The sequence below is a fragment of the Quercus robur genome, chromosome 2 (genome assembly GCF_932294415.1).
Source record: "Quercus robur chromosome 2, dhQueRobu3.1, whole genome shotgun sequence".
In the NCBI taxonomy this organism is placed as follows: Eukaryota; Viridiplantae; Streptophyta; class Magnoliopsida; order Fagales; family Fagaceae; genus Quercus; species Quercus robur.
Genome location: NC_065535.1, coordinates 69,531,289 through 69,549,394, shown reverse-complemented (window position 1 = coordinate 69,549,394; position 18,106 = coordinate 69,531,289). Strand labels below are relative to the sequence as shown.

Genomic DNA, 18,106 nt, shown 5'->3' with positions numbered 1-18,106 from the left:
AAAGAATGCTCCAACTGTATTCCTTCTGGGGTGATAATGACAATTCCGACACCAGCCCCTATAGCACTTGATGCACTATCCACAAATACCTTTCATGGGCGACATTCCACATGGTACACCATTTCCCCTTTGTTCTTGGGAGAAAACTCTGCAACAAAATCGGCAAGAACTTGGCCCTTCACCAGACTTCTTAGCCTGTACCTTATATCGAAAGATCCCAATCGGGTCCCCCATTTAGCTATCTGGCTCGTAAAATCGGATCTTTTCAACAACGACTGTAAGGGGTACTCGGTCAGGACATAGATGGTATGAGCTTGAAAATAGTGAGGCAACTTCCTCGTAGTGTGCACTAGTGCCAAAACCAACTTTTTCAAGGGTAAATATCTTGTCTCAACATCAACCAAGGTCTTACTGATGTAATACACAGACTGCTGTACTCCTTGATCCCTTAATAGTACGACACTCATAGCATGATCAGACACCGAGAGGTACATGAATAAGTCTTCCCCGGGTTCCAAGGCCATTAACATGGATGCCCGCGTTAAATACTCCTTCAAATCCTGGAAAACTCTGTCACATTCCTTATTCCACTAGAACCCCTTCCACTTCTTCAAAAGTTGGTAGAATGGACGGCAGCGGTCGGCAAACTTAGAAATGAACCGATTAAGGGCAGCTAGCATTCCGGTTAACACCTGCACTTCCTTCAGATTGCCCGGCGACTTGAGGCGTTGTACAGCTTCAATTTGGTCGGGTTGACCTCTATCCTACGATTAATGATCAGATATCCTAGGAACTTGCCAGCTTCCACCCCAAAAGCATACTTGTCCGCATTTAGGCGCAACTTATGTTGCCGAAGAACTTCAAATACCCCCTAGAGATCCTCTATATGCCTCGTCTCTTGTTTACTTTTTACCACCATGTCGTTAATGTACACCTCAACCATATGCCCAATCTTGTCCCGAAACATTCTTGTCATCATTCGTTGATATGTTGCCCCGGCATTCTTTAACCTGAAGGGCATCACGGTGTAATGGTAGTTCGCATCAGGGGAGATGAATGCCGTCTTCTCCTGGTCCTCGGCAGCTAGAGCGATCTAATGATAACCCTAAAAGGCATCCAGGAAACTTATCCTCAGGTGCCTATAAGTGGCATCGACCAATTGATCTATTTTTGGCATAGGGAACGGGTCTTTTAGGCATGCTCGATTCAAATTCGTGACATCTACACAAACTCTTCATTTGCCGTTCTTCTTTCTGACCACTACGGTATTTGCTAGCCATTCTTGGAAAAAGATTTCCTTTATCGCCCTGGCCTCTTTTAACCTCTCGACCTCCTGTCTCACTGCCTCAACGTGTTCCTTAGCTGACCTTCTTGGTTTTTGCTTCTTTGGAGGAAATGATGGGTCTACGTTAAGCTTGTGAACGATATATTTAGGATTAACCCCAGGCACCTCATATGGGCTCAAAGCAAACACATCTACATTTTGTATAAGAAATAACAACGTTTCTACCTTATCTCGATCTCCCACACTTGCCCCTATTTGAAAATACCGATCAACGTCCGGTAGTATCTTTACTCTAATTAATTCCTCGACACAACTAGCCCCCATTCCCTCTTAGGACTCCTATAATTGCTATAAAGAAGCCTCCTCAGCGATGTCCTTCTGTTTAGCCTGCTTATGCTCCCAGTTGACCGCGGCCACTAAACATTGCCTGGCCGCCTGCTAACTTCCCCTTACTAAAGCAATACCCTGCTCGGTGCGGAATTTAACCTTCATATGTAGGGTGGAGGGGACTGCCCCTATCGCGCGGATCCACGGCTTTCCTAGAATGGCAATATAAGGAGAAAACGAAGCGACAACTATAAAAGTCACTATTACTTCCTTTCCTTCCATATTCACGGGAAGTGATATTTGCCCCTCAGGAATCACCACTTGGCCATCAAACCCGACCAGGGGCGTATCATATTTTGAGTGGTCCTCCTTCTTTAGTCCAAACCCTCTAAACAGGTCAGGATACATCACATCGGTTCCATTTCCCTAATCTACCATTACCCTCTTTACTATGAAACTGTTTATCCGGGCCGTCACCACCAATGCATCATCGTGTGGCTGGATTGTTCCCTCTAAATCATCGTCGTTAAAAGCGATGGGTTCTCGACCAATCTTCATCTTCTTCTTAGGGAGTTGCTCGCTCGAGCAATTTCCCACGGGTGCTACGGTCAAAACTCCTCTGCTCATAGCCATAGCAATACCCCTCGGGGCGACATGGATGACTTTAATCACTCCTAATGGAGGAAAGGGAGGGTGCCCCCTTCGCTGAGCACCTTGCTCGGTGCCCTTGTCCCCCGAATCCACCACAAACTCCTTCAGATATCCTGCCTTCACTAACTGTCCTAAATGGTCATTTAACACCCGGCACTACTCGGTGGTATGCCCCTTATCCCTGTGATAGGTACAATACAAATTTTGGTTTCTCCTAGACGGGTCACCCCCATCTTGTTTGGCAATCTGAAGTACAACTCGTTTTTGATCCAGTCTATGATTCTGTGTACCGGCTCCTTAAACATCGTGTTTGCCTCCCTTAGTCGCAACTCTGGCTCTTATATCCTTAAATCCTTTTGAGGCATTAGCTGAAATCCACTATGCCAAGGACGGTTCACTACCGGGGCCTTGCCCTTACTCTACATCCGATCATCCTCTAGGCGTTTATACTCCTCAATATGCCTCATGAGTTGCCTCATATCCTCGGGAGGCTTCCTCGTCAATAACTCCCGTAGTTCGGAGTCCTCAGGTAGCCCTATCCTAAAGGTGCTCGCCGCAATCTTCTCGTTGCCCCCGCCAATCTCATTATAAAGCTCCCAATACTGACTGGCATAACTGCGAAGGGTTTCCCCAACCCTTATCTTCATAGACAGTAATGCATCCACTGCTTGTGGTACCTGGCTACAAGTTACAAACCGAACACCAAATTCTTGGATTAACTCGGCAAAACTGTGAATGGATCCTTTCTGTAACCCATTAAACCATCTCAAAGCAGTAGACCTGAGGCTCAAAGGAAATAACTTACACATCAATGCGTCATTGTGAGTATGCAAAGACATCATCTGGATATAATGGCTGACGTGTTCTACTGGGTCCATTTTCCCATCGTAGGAATTGAACGGTGGGCACGTAAATCTACTCTGCATTTGGGCTCGTTCAATGTCGTCTAAGAACGACGACCAAGCAGCTTTGCGTAAGGCACGGCTCATAGTGTCCATAGTGGCATTACGGGGCCGTCGCTCATCTGGGGAATCTGAACCCTAATCTACATATTCCCGTGAGCGTGAACGATCCCAACGTTAACGAGACTCCGGTAAGTGTGAGCGGTCTCAGTGTCGACAGGATTCCCGTGAGTATGAACGATCCCGACGTCGACGGGAACCAGATTGATTGGACCCTATCCCATAACGATTTTCCCCACTATCAGATCTCCTTTCTTGATTATCTCAATCCCTTCTCCGGTGCCTACCCTTTGCTTCCAACTCCAAGTCTCTCACTAGTCTGTGTAACCGCTCAAGTTTCTCATCTCTCTCGTCAAATTACCCGTACCCTGAAGCACTCGACATTGTCCGATGGGTTTGGTACGACCCCTCTCCAAGGCCGGACCATTCTTCCTCTTGTCCACGATCCCTATCTTGGTACCTCTTGTGACTTTGTTCTCGCCAAGTGGATCCCTGAGAAGATCCCACCAAACAACTTTTAGCGTAACTCCCTGAACGTCTTTCAGATATTCTCCCGAGCGTGAGTCTCAATTGAACCACGACTTTATAGGAGATTTCCATAGATGGCGCTAATTGTGCGCGCCAAAGTTAGGGTTGGTGGACCAACCCTCACTTGGGCTCACAATCTATTTATGATATGAGCTTTGAATTTCCTACTCTGGGTAGTTCTTTATACTAAGACCCAATGGAACTAAATCCCCCCTTTCTCCCTATTATCACTATCCTAGCTTGGTACACTCACTCTCTCTACCCTCCGTTTCTTTGTGAGCCTTTCAACGACCATTTCCCCTCTTCTCTTCTCATATTTATAGCCTAATAATTAGTGGGGAGTTATGATTACTCTTGTGGTTAATGGTAGATGAGGTCCAATGTTATCATCGATAAGTGGGTGTTTAGTTAGGAGTGGGATGTGGTGAGAGTGGCATTGGAGCTGGCTCCCCACTCCAGAAGAGATGTTCGGTAGCAATACTTCCCAAGGCAGTATCGGGCAACTGGGATACAGTGTTCCCGATCAATCATGCTCCCGTCCGAGGTGTACATTGCCGGGTAACTCCCAGGCTATGAACTATGATGAACATATGTCATAATGGCTTGTTCAATGGGTTTTGGGCCGAATGTCATGTCATGAGGCCTAGGCCCGTGGCCTCAGCAGGCTTAGAGTCCAGTTTTGGTCAAGAGGATTGGGCTGTATGGTAAAGTTGGGGTTTAAGGCCCAAGGCTCAAATGGGTTTGGGAGTCTCGTGCCGTACATTATCTAATGGTGAATTTGTCAAAATTCTCTTCTAATAAAAGATATTGGGTACAACCAATTTTGTAATCTAAGGCTACAACCAATTTTGTAGCTAAACTTTGTTGTTTAGGATTTTAGGTTTGTTTGGCTGAAAGTTTAGCTACAAAATTGGTGTAGTGTTTGATTGATATAATTCCTTTATGAGATGGTTCATATTCTATCAAATTATGTTATAGTATGTTATGCTTTTCCAAATTTTTTTCTCTACAACTAAACTTTTAAGTTTTAAATAAATTATTTAAATTTCTCATTCTTTTAAATGAGACTATCATGATAATCAAAATTCATATCAAAATTACGTTTTAATATTACTTAAATAATTGATAGACACATTCAAATACATAGCCAAAATTGTGCTTTGATATAAATTAAAATTCTCACTTCTAAAATAATTAAGTATTAAATCAAGCTAAAGTTATAAGAGGGAGAGAGACTACTTGTGTTGGGGAACTCAAAAATACAACACCAAAATGTACTAACCCAAATAGAGTTGTTAAAAAACACAATCATGCATCAACCTAAAGTGGAGTTGCAATAAATAATAAAAAATTGAGAGAGAAAAAATAATTTTCTATGAGAGAATATGAGAGATAATAACAAATTTATTGAAAATTAGATGAGAAGAAAAATAATTAAAAAAATATAATAATAAACTCAAATTATCATAGTCATGCTATGTAATAGAATATAACTATATTCATATATACTATATTTATAATGCAATAGGATAATATCTATGCAACCAAATAAAAGAAAAATAAAACTTAAAAACACAAAACTAAATGACATCAATCCAAAGTAGATTTCTAAAGAACACAAAGGTTTATAATTAACCTAAACTAGAGATATAGGATTAAAAAAAAAAAAAAATCCACCAAAAAATAATTAAAAAAATCGAGAGAGAGAACCTTTTTTGTGTGGGGAAGATAAAAGGTTAGAGGAAAAGTGATATTAAAACAAATAGTATTGGGGAGATGAGAAATGTTGGAAAAAATGTAACAATAATTTGAGAATTAATATGAAAAAAATGTGTTAAAAATGAGAGAGAGAAAGAGAGAGAGTTGAAAATATGTGAATGATGTGGCCTTCCTATGTTCCAAACAAACATAGACCCCAATAACTTGTGTCAAATGCATTGACAAAAAAAAGAAAAGAAAAGAAAAAAAAAAAGAAATCGGAATATCACACGTGGCAACCAAACAGAAGCTTCGGTTAAAGAAACACCATTAAAGTTTGTTTCACCTTACTTGTCAATCCTCCACGTGGCAACTGGCAACCTCAGTCACACAAAAAAGAATCCCATAAATACCAAACTAAAAAAGAATCCCATAATACAATACTACTTTTAAAACCTATTTATCAACAACTGATTCGATGAACAAACAAACATTACCGTTCATAAAACGACATCGCTTATTTTCCTTGCCTTTAGCAATAATTCTCAAACCCCAGCAAGCAACTACAAAATTGAGCAATTTGTCTGTAACATTAATATACTTTTATTCTTAGTTTTTAGTTAGTAATTAAAATTTTTTTTTTTTTTTTTTGGGGATTCTTTAACGTCGTAAAATCGAGATGATGAAAGTGAAATTGTAGTTGTTGTAAATTAAACTTGTCGGCAAGAAATAATGTCGTCTCCGGAGATTTCCGGAATCTTGGAGAACTCAAAGGAGCTCGATCGGTTAAGGAAAGAACAAGAGGAAGTGCTGGTCGAGATCAACAAGATGCATAAGAAGCTTCAAGCCAGTAAGCCTTTCCTGTTTTAACTAATTGACCCAAATTTATAAATTCAAATAAAAATTGAAACTTGAGGTTCAGTCTTTATCTTTTAGTACCTTGGATTAATGGGTATGTGTTAATTTAGTTAATGTTTGTGTTCTTGTTTAGATTTTTTTTTTTTAATTTTTTTAAAATTTTTATAGTTATGTGTTTGAATGCTTTGAGTTTTTTTTTTTTTTTTGGAGATGGGTTTGATTGAAATTAGCTGCTATTTGAGGTATCCTAGCTGGGTTTTTTTTTCTAATTATGAGCATTGTAACAATTGGTTTTGGTGTCATTGACTGTGGTTATGTTTTGAAGGGATGATTTGGGTGGTTTTTTATTTATTTATCAGTTTGTGAGTGTGAGAAAGTTTAAACTACTATCTGGGTGTTCATTTTTGGGGAAGTCAAGATGGGAATTATTTGATCATGGGATTAAAATGTGTAAATTGTGGACCTGTAATAGGTCACTGTGTCGTGATCAATGAGGACCTCATCAGCTCATCACTTTAGCTAAATTTTGTTGTATAGTTCATTGTAGGTCGACTTTATGGGTTATAGAAGCTCTACTTTGTCGGGATTCCTTAAGTTAAAAATAAATGTGAATTTAAGACAACAAGTGGGATTACTGTGTTAACTTCTAGCTTATTTAGGATACTTGGTAGGGATACCAGATGTGCTGAGTATATGTCATTAAGGGTGTGTTTGGATACCGCTTATTTTGTTGAAAATAATTTTTTTAAAAAAATTGTTGGTTACTGTTCACACTAAAAAACAGTGTTCATATGCTTGATGCACTGTTCATGTCCCATGAACAGTGCACCAGGCGCTGGTCCAAAAAAAAAGGGGCTGAAACGCAAAACGTCCAAACGTGGACGTGATCCAAATGCTCACTAAGGGAAAACAGCTACTTAGATACTCTGATGATTATTTGCGTGTATACAGTCACTGTTTCATATGAAGACTGATGCATCTTTTCATACAAACCTCTTATAATTATATTCAACGGTATCTTATTTTGTCATAAATGATATCTTGTAAGGCTGGAAACTGAAGATCACATTTGTTGGAGACCCACAGAATGGAAGTTATTTGAGGTTAAATCTTTTTAGAAACTGCTTTCTAATGGGGAATCTAACTCTTTTCCCTGGAATTCGATTTGGAAGGTCAAAGTCCCTTTAAAAGTGTCCTTTTTTGTGCGAACTACCATTTGGGTGAGAATTCTGACTTTAGATAACCTTTGGACTTCGGAGGTGCGGGATTATTGTTGTTGACCGGTGCTTTTAGTGTAAGAAGAATAGACAGAATGTAGATCATATTATGCTGCAGTGTGAGTATTCTAGGCTAGGGAATTATGGTCTTTGGTTTTGTGCTTATTTGGTGTGCAATGGGTTATGCCTCGCCATGTGGTGGACTTGTTGGCTGGTTGGATGGGTCGCTTTAGCAAACTCGGGTGGTAATTGCTGGAAGGCCATTCCTTTGTGCCTTATGTGGATCATTTGGCTTGAGTGGAACAATCAGGCTTTTGAAGTAACAAAACGCACAGCAATGGAGCTTAAGATGATTGTCTTAAGATCTCTGTTTGATTTGATGGCTGTAACGCCCATGTACTTGAGATCTATATATATTTTTTCCTTAGATTCCTGTAATATATCTTAATTCTGCAGTTCCAGTACGAATCTTTTGTACTACTGGAGGCGTATTCCTTCATTCTACTAAAATTTCTTACTTACCTATTAAAAATAAACGATATGATTGTAATCATATGTTGCCTTTTATTACTGGCTTCTTTATATTATCCATTTATGAAAGGTAAGGAATGGTAACATACAACAGTATAATATAATATCTACTATGCGTGTCAACTCGACCTTAAGATAAATGGGTACATGTGTAAGAAGGAATACATTATGCGATAATATTTGATTAAGCCTCCATTTGGATCTGTTAAAGAACATAGGGGAGTAATAGAAAAATTTAAAATTGCTTAGTTAGGTATCTAATTTCTTAAGCAATATAGTAATTTCCTTTTTCTCACCCAAATTCCAAACAGATTCATATACCCGACTTTAGAAAGTTTATGTCAAATAATTGAAAATTGTTTCATATGTATATTGAATGGGGGAAAAAAAAGAGTCACAGGGTTGATTCAGTTTAGGAATAGAGTCTGAAAGTACTTCAATGGAAAAAATAGAATGAAGATAATCGGTATGAGGAAATCTGGAGAAGTCTAAATCCTAAGCTAGCTAGGTTTTGTTTCTAATTATGAGCTTTGTTGACAATTGGTTTTGGTGTCATTGAATGTGGATGTGTTTTGAAGGGATGACGTGGGTGGTTTTTATCAATTTATGAGTGTGAGAAAGTTTAAATTACTACCTTGGTTTTCATTTTTAGGAAAGCCTATATTTGATCATGGGATTAAAATGTGTAGATTGTGGACCTGGAATTAGTCACTCGGTTGTGATCAATGGGGAGGTCACCACTTTAACTAAATTTTGTTGTTTAATTTAGTAGTTTGTGCTAAGTCTGTAAAGGTGCCTAATTTGGATTACTAGAGTTCATATTAGATCAAGTTTATGGGTTATAGGAGCTCAACTTTGGTAGGATTCCTTTAGTGATAAATAAACATGGATTTAAGATGACAAGAGGGATCACTGTGTTAGCTTCTAGATCGTTAAGGATGCTTGATCGGGATATTGGTGGTATTGAGAATATGTCATTAAGGGAATACAGCTAGTTAGATCCTCCGATGATTATTTGAGTGTATACAGTCACTGTTTCATATAAGGACTGGTACATCTTTTCACACAAACCTCTTATAAATGATATCATTGTAATCTTATGTTACTTTTATTACTAATTTTTTTTATATTACCCATTTATGTAAGGTAAGAAAGGGTGATGTACAACTCAATAATAAAAAAATCTATGCACATCAACTTGACCTTAAGATAAATGGGTACATGTAGAAAAATGAATACTGATGCAATAAATCATATGCCAGTTTCAACCTTTGTGCAAGAGTCAAGTGTTTGACAAAGGACAAAACCAAAACGATGCAAAAATAAATTTGAAGAACAGAAAAATAAAAGATAGATGTCCTAGGAGTTAGCACCAAGCAAGAGAATACAAACTTCTAGGAGTTAGCACCTAGGGTTGCCTGGAGTCAACATCAAACCATTATAAAATTCTAAGAGAAATTTTATTAATTGATCAAACTGTAAAACAAAACTGAAGTCTTGGATTCTTTAAATAAAGTTCCAAACATTTTATCCTAGTAGGGATAGAAAATAACTTTACTTTCTTGCAAGAAAAGAACTCAAACGCCTAACCAAACAGGAAAAGAAAACATCAAATTTCATAAAAGAAACCCTAATTATTAAATGACTAGGATTAGGTCTTTAGGCCCAATCATTAGTTGGCAGTCTTCTTTTTACATCTATGCCATAGGTCTGCGTAACTGGAGGCCTATATCTTGGCTTCTATCAATTCTTACAGATTAACTTCCTTTGCATGCATTTGTTATGTTTCATATATTCTACTTCAATTGTACAGACAATTACCTATGAAGCCAAAATCTATAAGAGGCTGCTTCTCTGTAACTATGCATAAAAGTCAGTAAAGTTAAATTCTGTAAGAGATTGTTTCAAAACATCTCAAACTTACTTTATTGAGCATATTAATGATAACTTTTTCATGATCTCCAAACTCATAGCTGCTGCTGTCCATTGGACTATGTTTGATTGCATGATGTTTGTTAAACTACCGATTGTTCCAAAAGTTTAAGCTGTTAGGAAATGGTGAATTTATTTACTTAACCATAAGTTTAACACTCCCCCTCACTTGTGGAGGCCTAACAAGTGAGAATTTTAAATTTTAAATGGGAGGTAGAGTAAAGCCAGGGATCGAACTCAGGATCTCCTACTTTGATACTATGTTAAACTACCGATTGTCCCAAAAGTTTAAGCTGTTAGGAAATGGTGAATTTATTCACTTAACCATAAGTCTAACAATGTTGAAGGGAAGGGAACATTAACTTTTTCTAAAGCGTTTGGTTTATGTTATTTGTTTCATAGTTATTAACAACTAAAACACACTCTTTTTCTTGCCTGTTCCTACCTTGTCTCCAAGTTGGAGGGCCCTGGAGGGGGTGGGCTTCATGCAATCTGCCACTCTTCTTCCCCTTCTCCACTGGATTACACAAAGAATAGCCACTTTCATCCTTCCCTTTTCAGTTACCCACCTTTTTTCTCCCTCAAGCAAGCATTGCCAAAGCCCCCATGCTAACTAAATGGTTGTTTGATGCCAAAATAACTCCATGAATGATTGGGAACTAGATGTAGTGGCGGCTTTTAATCACATCTTGGAGATCCATATTCCTTCTGATGAGGTTGGAGATCTGATGAGGTGGAAGTTGAGGAAGAATGGGGAGTTTGAGATTCGATCTTTTTATTGTGGGCCGAGGGCATCATCCTTTGTTATCTTCCCTTGGAAAGCAATTTGGGGGGTTAAGGCTCCCTAGAGAGTTTCCATTTTTGTTTGGACAGTGGCTTGGGGAAAGATTCTCACAGCTGATAGTTTAAGGAGGAGAGGCTTTTATTTAGTAGATTGGTGTTGCATGTGTAGATGTGATGGGGAATTAGTGGACCATCTTTTACTTCATTGTGGGTAGGCTTGCTGGTTGTGGAATTTTGTTTTTAAATCTTTTGGGGTTGCATGGGTGATTCCTGAGAGGGTGAATGATCTTTTGCTCAGGTGGAGGAATTGGCTAGGGAAGCATTCTTCAGAAATTTGGAATTTGATGCCATTGTGTTTGATGTGGTGTATTTGGAGGGAGAGAAACAAGATCTTTGAGGATATGGAATGCTCGAGGGAGCAACATCTTGATTCTTTTATAGGGACTTTGTTTGATTGGTCACAGATTTGGGGACTCACATCTATTGAGTCCCTCCCGATGTAGTTAGAGTCCCTTTCTTATTGTACATAGTTTTATGTTTCTTTTGTATTTTTGTGGCTACTTCATGTTTTTTCCATGTCATAGTCTTTTTTTAATGATATCTTATCTTACCTATTTAAAAAAAAAAGAATTATTTACATTAAGCTAACATAAATTATATACTTTATGAAGATTCGTATTAATTAATTATCTAAAGCTACTAATTGACAACACCACTGCCACCACTATAATTGTCTTTCACTGCAGTCACCTTTCCACTTTTAGTTGAGAACAATAACCTTTCCACCATCTTTTTGCTAGTCCTTAAGACTGTTGTTGCCACCATCAATCACTAACCCACTGCTACTATTATCTTGACCCCCATACATCACTATTATCATCTCAATTTCAGCCATTTACCTATTCCGCCACCACTATTGTCATTGACAACCATGCAACTGAATCCCACCACTACCATCCCAATGTCTCCGGCAGTAAACTACAATGTGATCCAATATCCTTCCTTGACATTCTAGTTCTGTTTTCTTTTGTAGTTGGTTTTTATATCTTTTGTTGTATGTTGTTGCAGCTCCTGAGGTGGTTGAGAAGCCTGGGGATAATTCATTATCTAGGTTGAAAATTTTGTATACTCATGCAAAAGAGCTGTCAGAGACTGAAGTAACGTATGTCCAATATTTTTTTTTTTTGGGATTATGTCCATTCTATAACTTTTATAAAGTTGATATCTTCTACTTTCTTTCGTTTTTTATTTATTTTTATTTTAAAGAAATGTATTTTGCACCATATATGATTCTCAGTATTGTACTTGGCTGTAGCGTTTCCACCATGTTGTTAAATCAACTTGATGCTCTGCTTCCTTCCGGGCCTTCAGGACAACCACGAAGAAGGATAGGTTTGTAATAGAATCTTTGAGCCATAAGATTGGTTATTATGGACACATTAATGAATGCTGAAAGCTTTTGATCAAGGTTTCCTTTTTAAGGTTTTCAGTGATAAATAGCTTATATAAATAAAACAGTTTTCAATAATAATAACCAGCTGATAAATGTCTCTAGCCTTGGTTTGTTTTTAATTTACGTTCTAATGCATATTCTACTAGCCATAAGGAGTTATGCATCAGTAACCTTGTAATCAAGCTTTCATGTTTAAAGTTTACAAAGTGTTTTTTTTTGGTTACTTTCATCTTTCTTTTATGGCTACTTTCCAATACATATTCTACTAGCCGTGTAGAGTTATGCATTTGGACTTTGATGGGAAGAAATTGGAGTGTAGATAAGCATGTATGCCTATTATATTGTTGAGATAAAAAGAACTTGTGTGCGTGTCAGATTGCAATTCTCTTGATTCACAGCGGGAACTTAGCTATTCTCATGTGTACTTTTGCATTTAAAAAAAGGTTATGTTATTTTTAATTACTTTTAGTCTTTAGATTACCTGTAGTCTTTGGATTTCCATTTAGTGCTCCAAAGAGGATCAAATGCCAAGAACTTCAAGATTAGCCATCTTAAACAGCACTCTTAAATTTAATGCTGGGCATTTCATGACAAGCTAATAACTTAAATCTTTTAATTAGTTAATTGAAGCATATTTTTCAGTTTTCAAAATTACTCTGCAATCCTGTTGCTAATCATTGACTGTGTCTGCTATACATTGTGATAGATAGTTGCATCAACAACAATGGATGTGGCATGTTATCAAGTTTTGGTGGTTGACGGGCAAAACTCTCACAAATAAGTTTTAAAAAGGCATATAAATTAGCATTTAAGTGTCATCAACTTGTACAGCTTTGCTTGTGAATATAAAACACAAAGCCAGTAAAATGCATTTTCATGGCTGATTCTAACGAGATGCTTGTCTTGCTTTATGGAATTAGATACTTAGTTCATTTGGCTGACAATACATAAATTACAGAAGGCAATGATCAGAAAAGGAAAAGAATGAAGAATGATTCAGATATTTCAAGGAGTTCCACTAGTATGCGAAGTCAACTTGAGGCTTGTTCTAATTTAAAGGGTGAACAGGTATATTATGATATATTTTTTAATCATGCATGATTTCTTTATAGATACCACATCCAACTAATTAATTCTTTTGGTGAACAAATTCTTTCTCTTGAATGGTTTTTTGTGCCATTCTGTTTTATTAATGTGAATTGTTATTTCAGGTAGCAGCTAGAGTCAGACTAGATGAGGCTGATAAGGATGAGTGGTTTGTTGTAAAAGTTCTGCATTTTGATAAGGAGACAAGAGAGTAAGTTTAGTTCCTGTAAATTGGACATCATCATGTCATTATTTTAACTTTGTCAGAGAATTAAAGCACTTCTTCAAGATCATCATGAGTTTGAGCCAGCTCATCAAATGATAATTGTGTTGTTTGAGCTTGAAGCTAGCTCAAGAAAGAAAAAGAAAAAAAAGAAAAGAGCCAAGCTCATCTTATGACTTTCCCATTTATCTATCAAATTTGATTGTGGCACCAATTCAATTGCCTGGCTCAACATCAAGTTGAAGCTTGGGCTATGAACTTATTTTGGAATGAATTAAGGCATGGAGGAGATGCAGCTTTTCTATTGATTAGGTGCAATGTATAAGCATTTAAACACATGCCAAATGAATATAACCGTCAAACTCAGAAATATTATATGCTCCATATTTCACATGCCTAAGTAGAACTTGACTGCTTGAGGCTGAGTCATTGAGGAATGATACCATAAGGGTTAATCTAGATTGCTTAATATACAAAGTTGAATGAGCTTGTTGTGGAGATAACATCATACTGTTTGTGATCTGCTTGGTTTATTTTTACCCTAGATAGAAGTTACTGCATTTATCTTGTGTTTCCAGTAATTAGTGATGGAATTTACTCAAAAAAAAAAAAAGTAATTAGTGATGGAACAAAGGGATAAGGAATATTCTTCTTGATGCAGAATGGGTAGGTAGAAAATGGATAACAAAACATCTAGTTCAAAATTCTAAAATGAAATATGGTATTTAAATAAGAAAAAAAAAAATGAAATAATAAACTCTTAAATTATGTTGGTTGTGCTCCCTGCATCACTACTTTAAAGCCCAAATTCAAAATTCAAAAATGAATATGGTATCTCAAATAAGAAAAATTCTTGAATAATAAGTCTCAAATAATTCTGGTTGTACTACCTGCATCACTATCCTAGGTCTTTTATTTTATTTTATTTTATTTTAAATAAAAATTGTTTTACCTTCAGAGATTACTTTATTCCTGATTTATGAAGAAGCAACTCTAATTGCAGATTTGAAGTCCTAGATGAGGAACCGGGTGATGATGATGAGGGTGGAGGCCAAAGGTAACTGTCTTTTTCTGACTCCAATTTGACTACCCAATGTTATATTCTATTTAGATACTTCTATGTTATCTTTCTATTTCCATAATTTTGTATAATTACTTGGCTTAACCATGCATGCTACTTGACTCATTGAGAATTCTCTTACATCTTAATAGTTTTAGGTTATAGAGTGATCTGGGTTTTATTAGCTTACAGATAGTTTCTACTGGAATTAAACTACATCTAAGAGGCTTAATTTTATTGAAAATCATATTGTTTATAAGGGTTGTATGACTTTTGACTGCATCTTTTCCACCAAGGAAACATAGGGAGAGAGAGAGAAAGGAATACGAAAAAGAAAAAAGAAAAGCCTTTTCCAATTTTTTTTTAAAGACCCCCTCCCCACCCCCCTTTCTTTTTTCTTGATGCCTCTTTGTGACTAGTACTCTGTTGTGTCAAAATTGCTTTTCTTTTTGCCCTGATTTAAATTGGTCTCTAAGCTGGCCAGTTTGTTATGAAGAGTCCTTATGTGTTGGTGATTGCTAGATGTGACTTTCTTTATTAAAAATATGTAAAGAATGTGGATAAGTCTTTCAGATTTATGATTGAAACTTACATGGTTCGTGGTGAGCTGGATTTGGCCAGAGATGCTGAGTGTTGCCTTTTCTTATCATTTTTTTTTCTTTGGCAAGTAATGATGAGTGCTGGTTGTCCTACTGTTAGTTGCGTGGAGGAATAATATGGTTTACGTTTCTATGCAATTGAACTATTTTCATCTGAGATTGACATTCTTTTTTCTTTTTTCCTTGCTGCTCTTAGAAAGTACAAGCTGCCCACGTCGAGAATAATTCCTTTCCCCAAGAAAAATGATCTTAGTAACGTCCAAGATTTCCCTACTGGAAGTCAAGTTTTGGCTGTCTATCCAGGAACGACCGCACTTTATAAGGCAACTGTTGTTAATGGCCATCGCAAGGTGACATTTCTATCTATTTTCTTTACTTGAACAGAAGTTATTATTAATTTCCTGTGAATTCCAATACTCTATAGATTCTTACATTCCTTTTAAATATGCCTGAGAGTTTGGTGAATCTAACTACTAGTCGTAATTTTGCATGTTGTGGCCTTCTGTCAATGGTTCAAAATATATCCAGAGGAAGACGGATGAGTAAGTGATATCATTCTTTGTCTTTTATCGTCAGTGTATAATTTTGGAAAGAGTGCATAAAATTTTTTGCGTTTTGGGAACCCAACCAAAAAAAAAAAAGGACCTCAATTTGTGTTATTAGTTTCTTGTAGGTGGTTATGGCGCACAGTTTTTAATACCATAGCTTCTTATGTAATTTGATTTCCTTAGTCACTGAAATGATAAACATATGAGAAAAAAAATTGATTGTTTTAACGTTTTTTAAGGAAACAAATAGGCTGAATTTCTTTAGCAAAGTCATCTCTTTTTGTAAGGAAGATGCAGAAGAATGATGACATTGCCATGTGGTTCCACTTTCCAAATGTATCAATCTTCTGTATATTGAAACCTGAGAAATTTTCACTCTAATAAGTTATTTATATTATGTTGTCAATAATATCATGTTTTGGTTGGGCAGTTATTTACTGGAATTTGACGATGATGAGGAAAATGGAGCATTGCCGCAAAGGACGGTACCCTTCCAAAAGGTGGTAGCTCTGCCTGAGGAACTTCGTCAATGAATTCATGCTGTTTATAGCCATGTATAAATCTCTAGTGTTATGTAGCATTGTGAACCTGAACATTGACATGCCTTATTATGTTCCTCTTTTGGTCATTTGGAGGCGATAATGTAAAACTATCTTCTGTTACTTTTCTATGTTATATAGAAGGAAAATTTATTCCTTGTTACTCTCTCTCTCTCTCTCTACTTCCAAGACTTTCTGTTCTTCTGTCCATTCCCGTTAACTTTTTTCTTACATCTCGAACCAAGTGGTACTATTTTTAGCATTAGAGAATCTGACATGAACCATTACATTTAAAAAAAAAAAAAAAAAAGGGCATGCTAGAGGTGAACAAGTGGTATGCAATTATTGTTTACGAAAGTTATTTTTAAAGTCAAGGGACAAAAAAAAATCTTTTTAAATAGTTTAGGGATAATTTTTTTTTTTTTTTTTTCAAGTTTAAGAACAAAAAGTTCATAAATGAGAAAGAACTTCGTGTAAATTTTAGGGACCAAAAAAATATGTTTGCAATGTGAGTTTTGAAGTTGGTTCTTACAATATTGGTAAAGTAGCTAAAGTTTTGTTTGATTAGCACTATTTTTTTTTATAGAAGTTTTTCTTTTATTCCATCAAATAATTTCTACATGAGTAGGTATTTTTGTGAATGAGATAAGATTAGCAATGAGGACTGTATTGGGAGGAGGTTTCGTGGGTATAGACTATATAAGGAAAGTTGAAGATATAAAATACATAATTTTATTAGATAAACTCATAAACCTGAAACTAATGATGAAATTAGATGCTTAGCTTTGCTTTGTGACTATTATGGTATTTTCATATTTTGAATGGATTGATTCACCTACTTGAAGGCGTGGGAGTGAAATTGCTGTACACCTCATGTTAAAATAAAAATTATTCCAAACTGTGTGTAAAATGTGCTTTAGCTTTCTTAGAGAGATTCTTCTCAAAAAAAAAAAAAAAAAAAAAAAAAAAAATTCTTAGAAAGGTAAATTACTTTTAAACCTTATATTTTAGGGGTAGTTTCAAATCAAATCATATATAGTTTGAAAATTTTCAACTCAAACATTTAAGTTTAAGATTATTACAAGTTAAACCTTATATTTTTGTTACTTTCAAATTTAATACTACATTTCCAAAATAATATCAATTTAAATATGAACTTTTTGGTTTTGATTAGGGGTTTAAATTGATATGATTTTTAAAAGTTCAAGGTTTGATTTGAAACCAACAAAACTAGGTTAAAAAATAATTTTCATCCTTGAATTTACATTAATTTTGTTTTTTGCCTCTCAAAAATTTTAAGGATAGTTCCCCCCTCTCAATAGTATAGGGGTAAAAATAGGGAGGGTAAAAGAAATTTATTATTATTATTATTATTTTTGTATAAAAAAATCTAAGGTTTAATTTGATTGGTCATAAGGATAATCATTCTTATTAGGTAAGAGGAGACCAACTTGGGGATTACCCTTTTTACTAAACCATGGGAAGCCCTGAGCAGTTTATCGAACAAATTTTGCACCGAACTCACCCATCCTTTTTGGCACAATAATAAAACTAGGTTAAAATATTATTTTTGCCTTTGGAATTTGCATGAAATTTTTTTTGTCCCTAAAAATTTTTAAAAAGCATTTTTCCCCATTAGTTTAGAAATAAAAATAAGGACGTAAATACATACATACATATATATATATATATATATATATATAGAAAAAAAAAAAGAATAGGGATGATTTTTTTTTTTAAAGAAGTGTAAAGATATAAATTTAGAAAGTATACAATTTTTAAAAGTTTAGGGATGAAAAACTAATTTTCTAAAGTTTAAGGATAGA

The 18,106-nt window shown here is 36.1% G+C and overlaps 2 protein-coding genes across 3 annotated transcripts; one reads left to right on the top strand and one right to left on the bottom strand.

The window, feature by feature from the left end:
- Positions 1–2,682: 2,682 nt before the first annotated feature.
- On the bottom strand, positions 2,683–3,261 carry LOC126702461 (uncharacterized). The gene has a single exon (XM_050401163.1). It carries the CDS (start codon positions 3,259–3,261, stop codon positions 2,683–2,685), a length of 579 nt encoding a protein of 192 aa, XP_050257120.1.
- Positions 3,262–5,897: 2,636 nt separating this feature from the next.
- Positions 5,898–16,443, top strand: LOC126714766 (SAGA-associated factor 29 homolog A-like). Of its 2 annotated transcripts, none has more exons than XM_050415060.1 (9): positions 5,898–6,301; positions 11,841–11,934; positions 12,088–12,164; positions 13,187–13,293; positions 13,437–13,522; positions 14,538–14,591; positions 15,390–15,543; positions 15,722–15,735; positions 16,172–16,443. In XM_050415060.1, exons 1-9 carry the CDS (start codon positions 6,184–6,186, stop codon positions 16,272–16,274), a joined length of 807 nt encoding a protein of 268 aa, XP_050271017.1. In that variant the 5' UTR covers positions 5,898–6,183; the 3' UTR covers positions 16,275–16,443. The 2 variants fall into 2 exon arrangements, with proteins under 2 accessions (XP_050271017.1, XP_050271016.1); XM_050415059.1 differs by having other exon boundaries at positions 5,899–6,301; positions 13,184–13,293.
- Positions 16,444–18,106: the final 1,663 nt, after the last annotated feature.

What these genes read in the sequence shown, in the direction of transcription:
- LOC126702461 (XM_050401163.1), bottom strand. Translation starts at nt 3,261, where the DNA reads ATGGACACTATGAGCCGTGCCTTACGCAAAGCTGCTTGGTCGTCGTTC.
- LOC126714766 (XM_050415059.1), top strand. Translation starts at nt 6,184, where the DNA reads ATGTCGTCTCCGGAGATTTCCGGAATCTTGGAGAACTCAAAGGAGCTC. An exon ending in ACAACCACGAAGAAGGATAG is followed by an intron (nt 12,165 to 13,183) that starts GTTTGTAATAGA and finishes CATAAATTACAG; the next exon opens with AAGGCAATGATCAGAAAAGG. An exon ending in TTTGATAAGGAGACAAGAGA is followed by an intron (nt 13,523 to 14,537) that starts GTAAGTTTAGTT and finishes CTCTAATTGCAG; the next exon opens with ATTTGAAGTCCTAGATGAGG.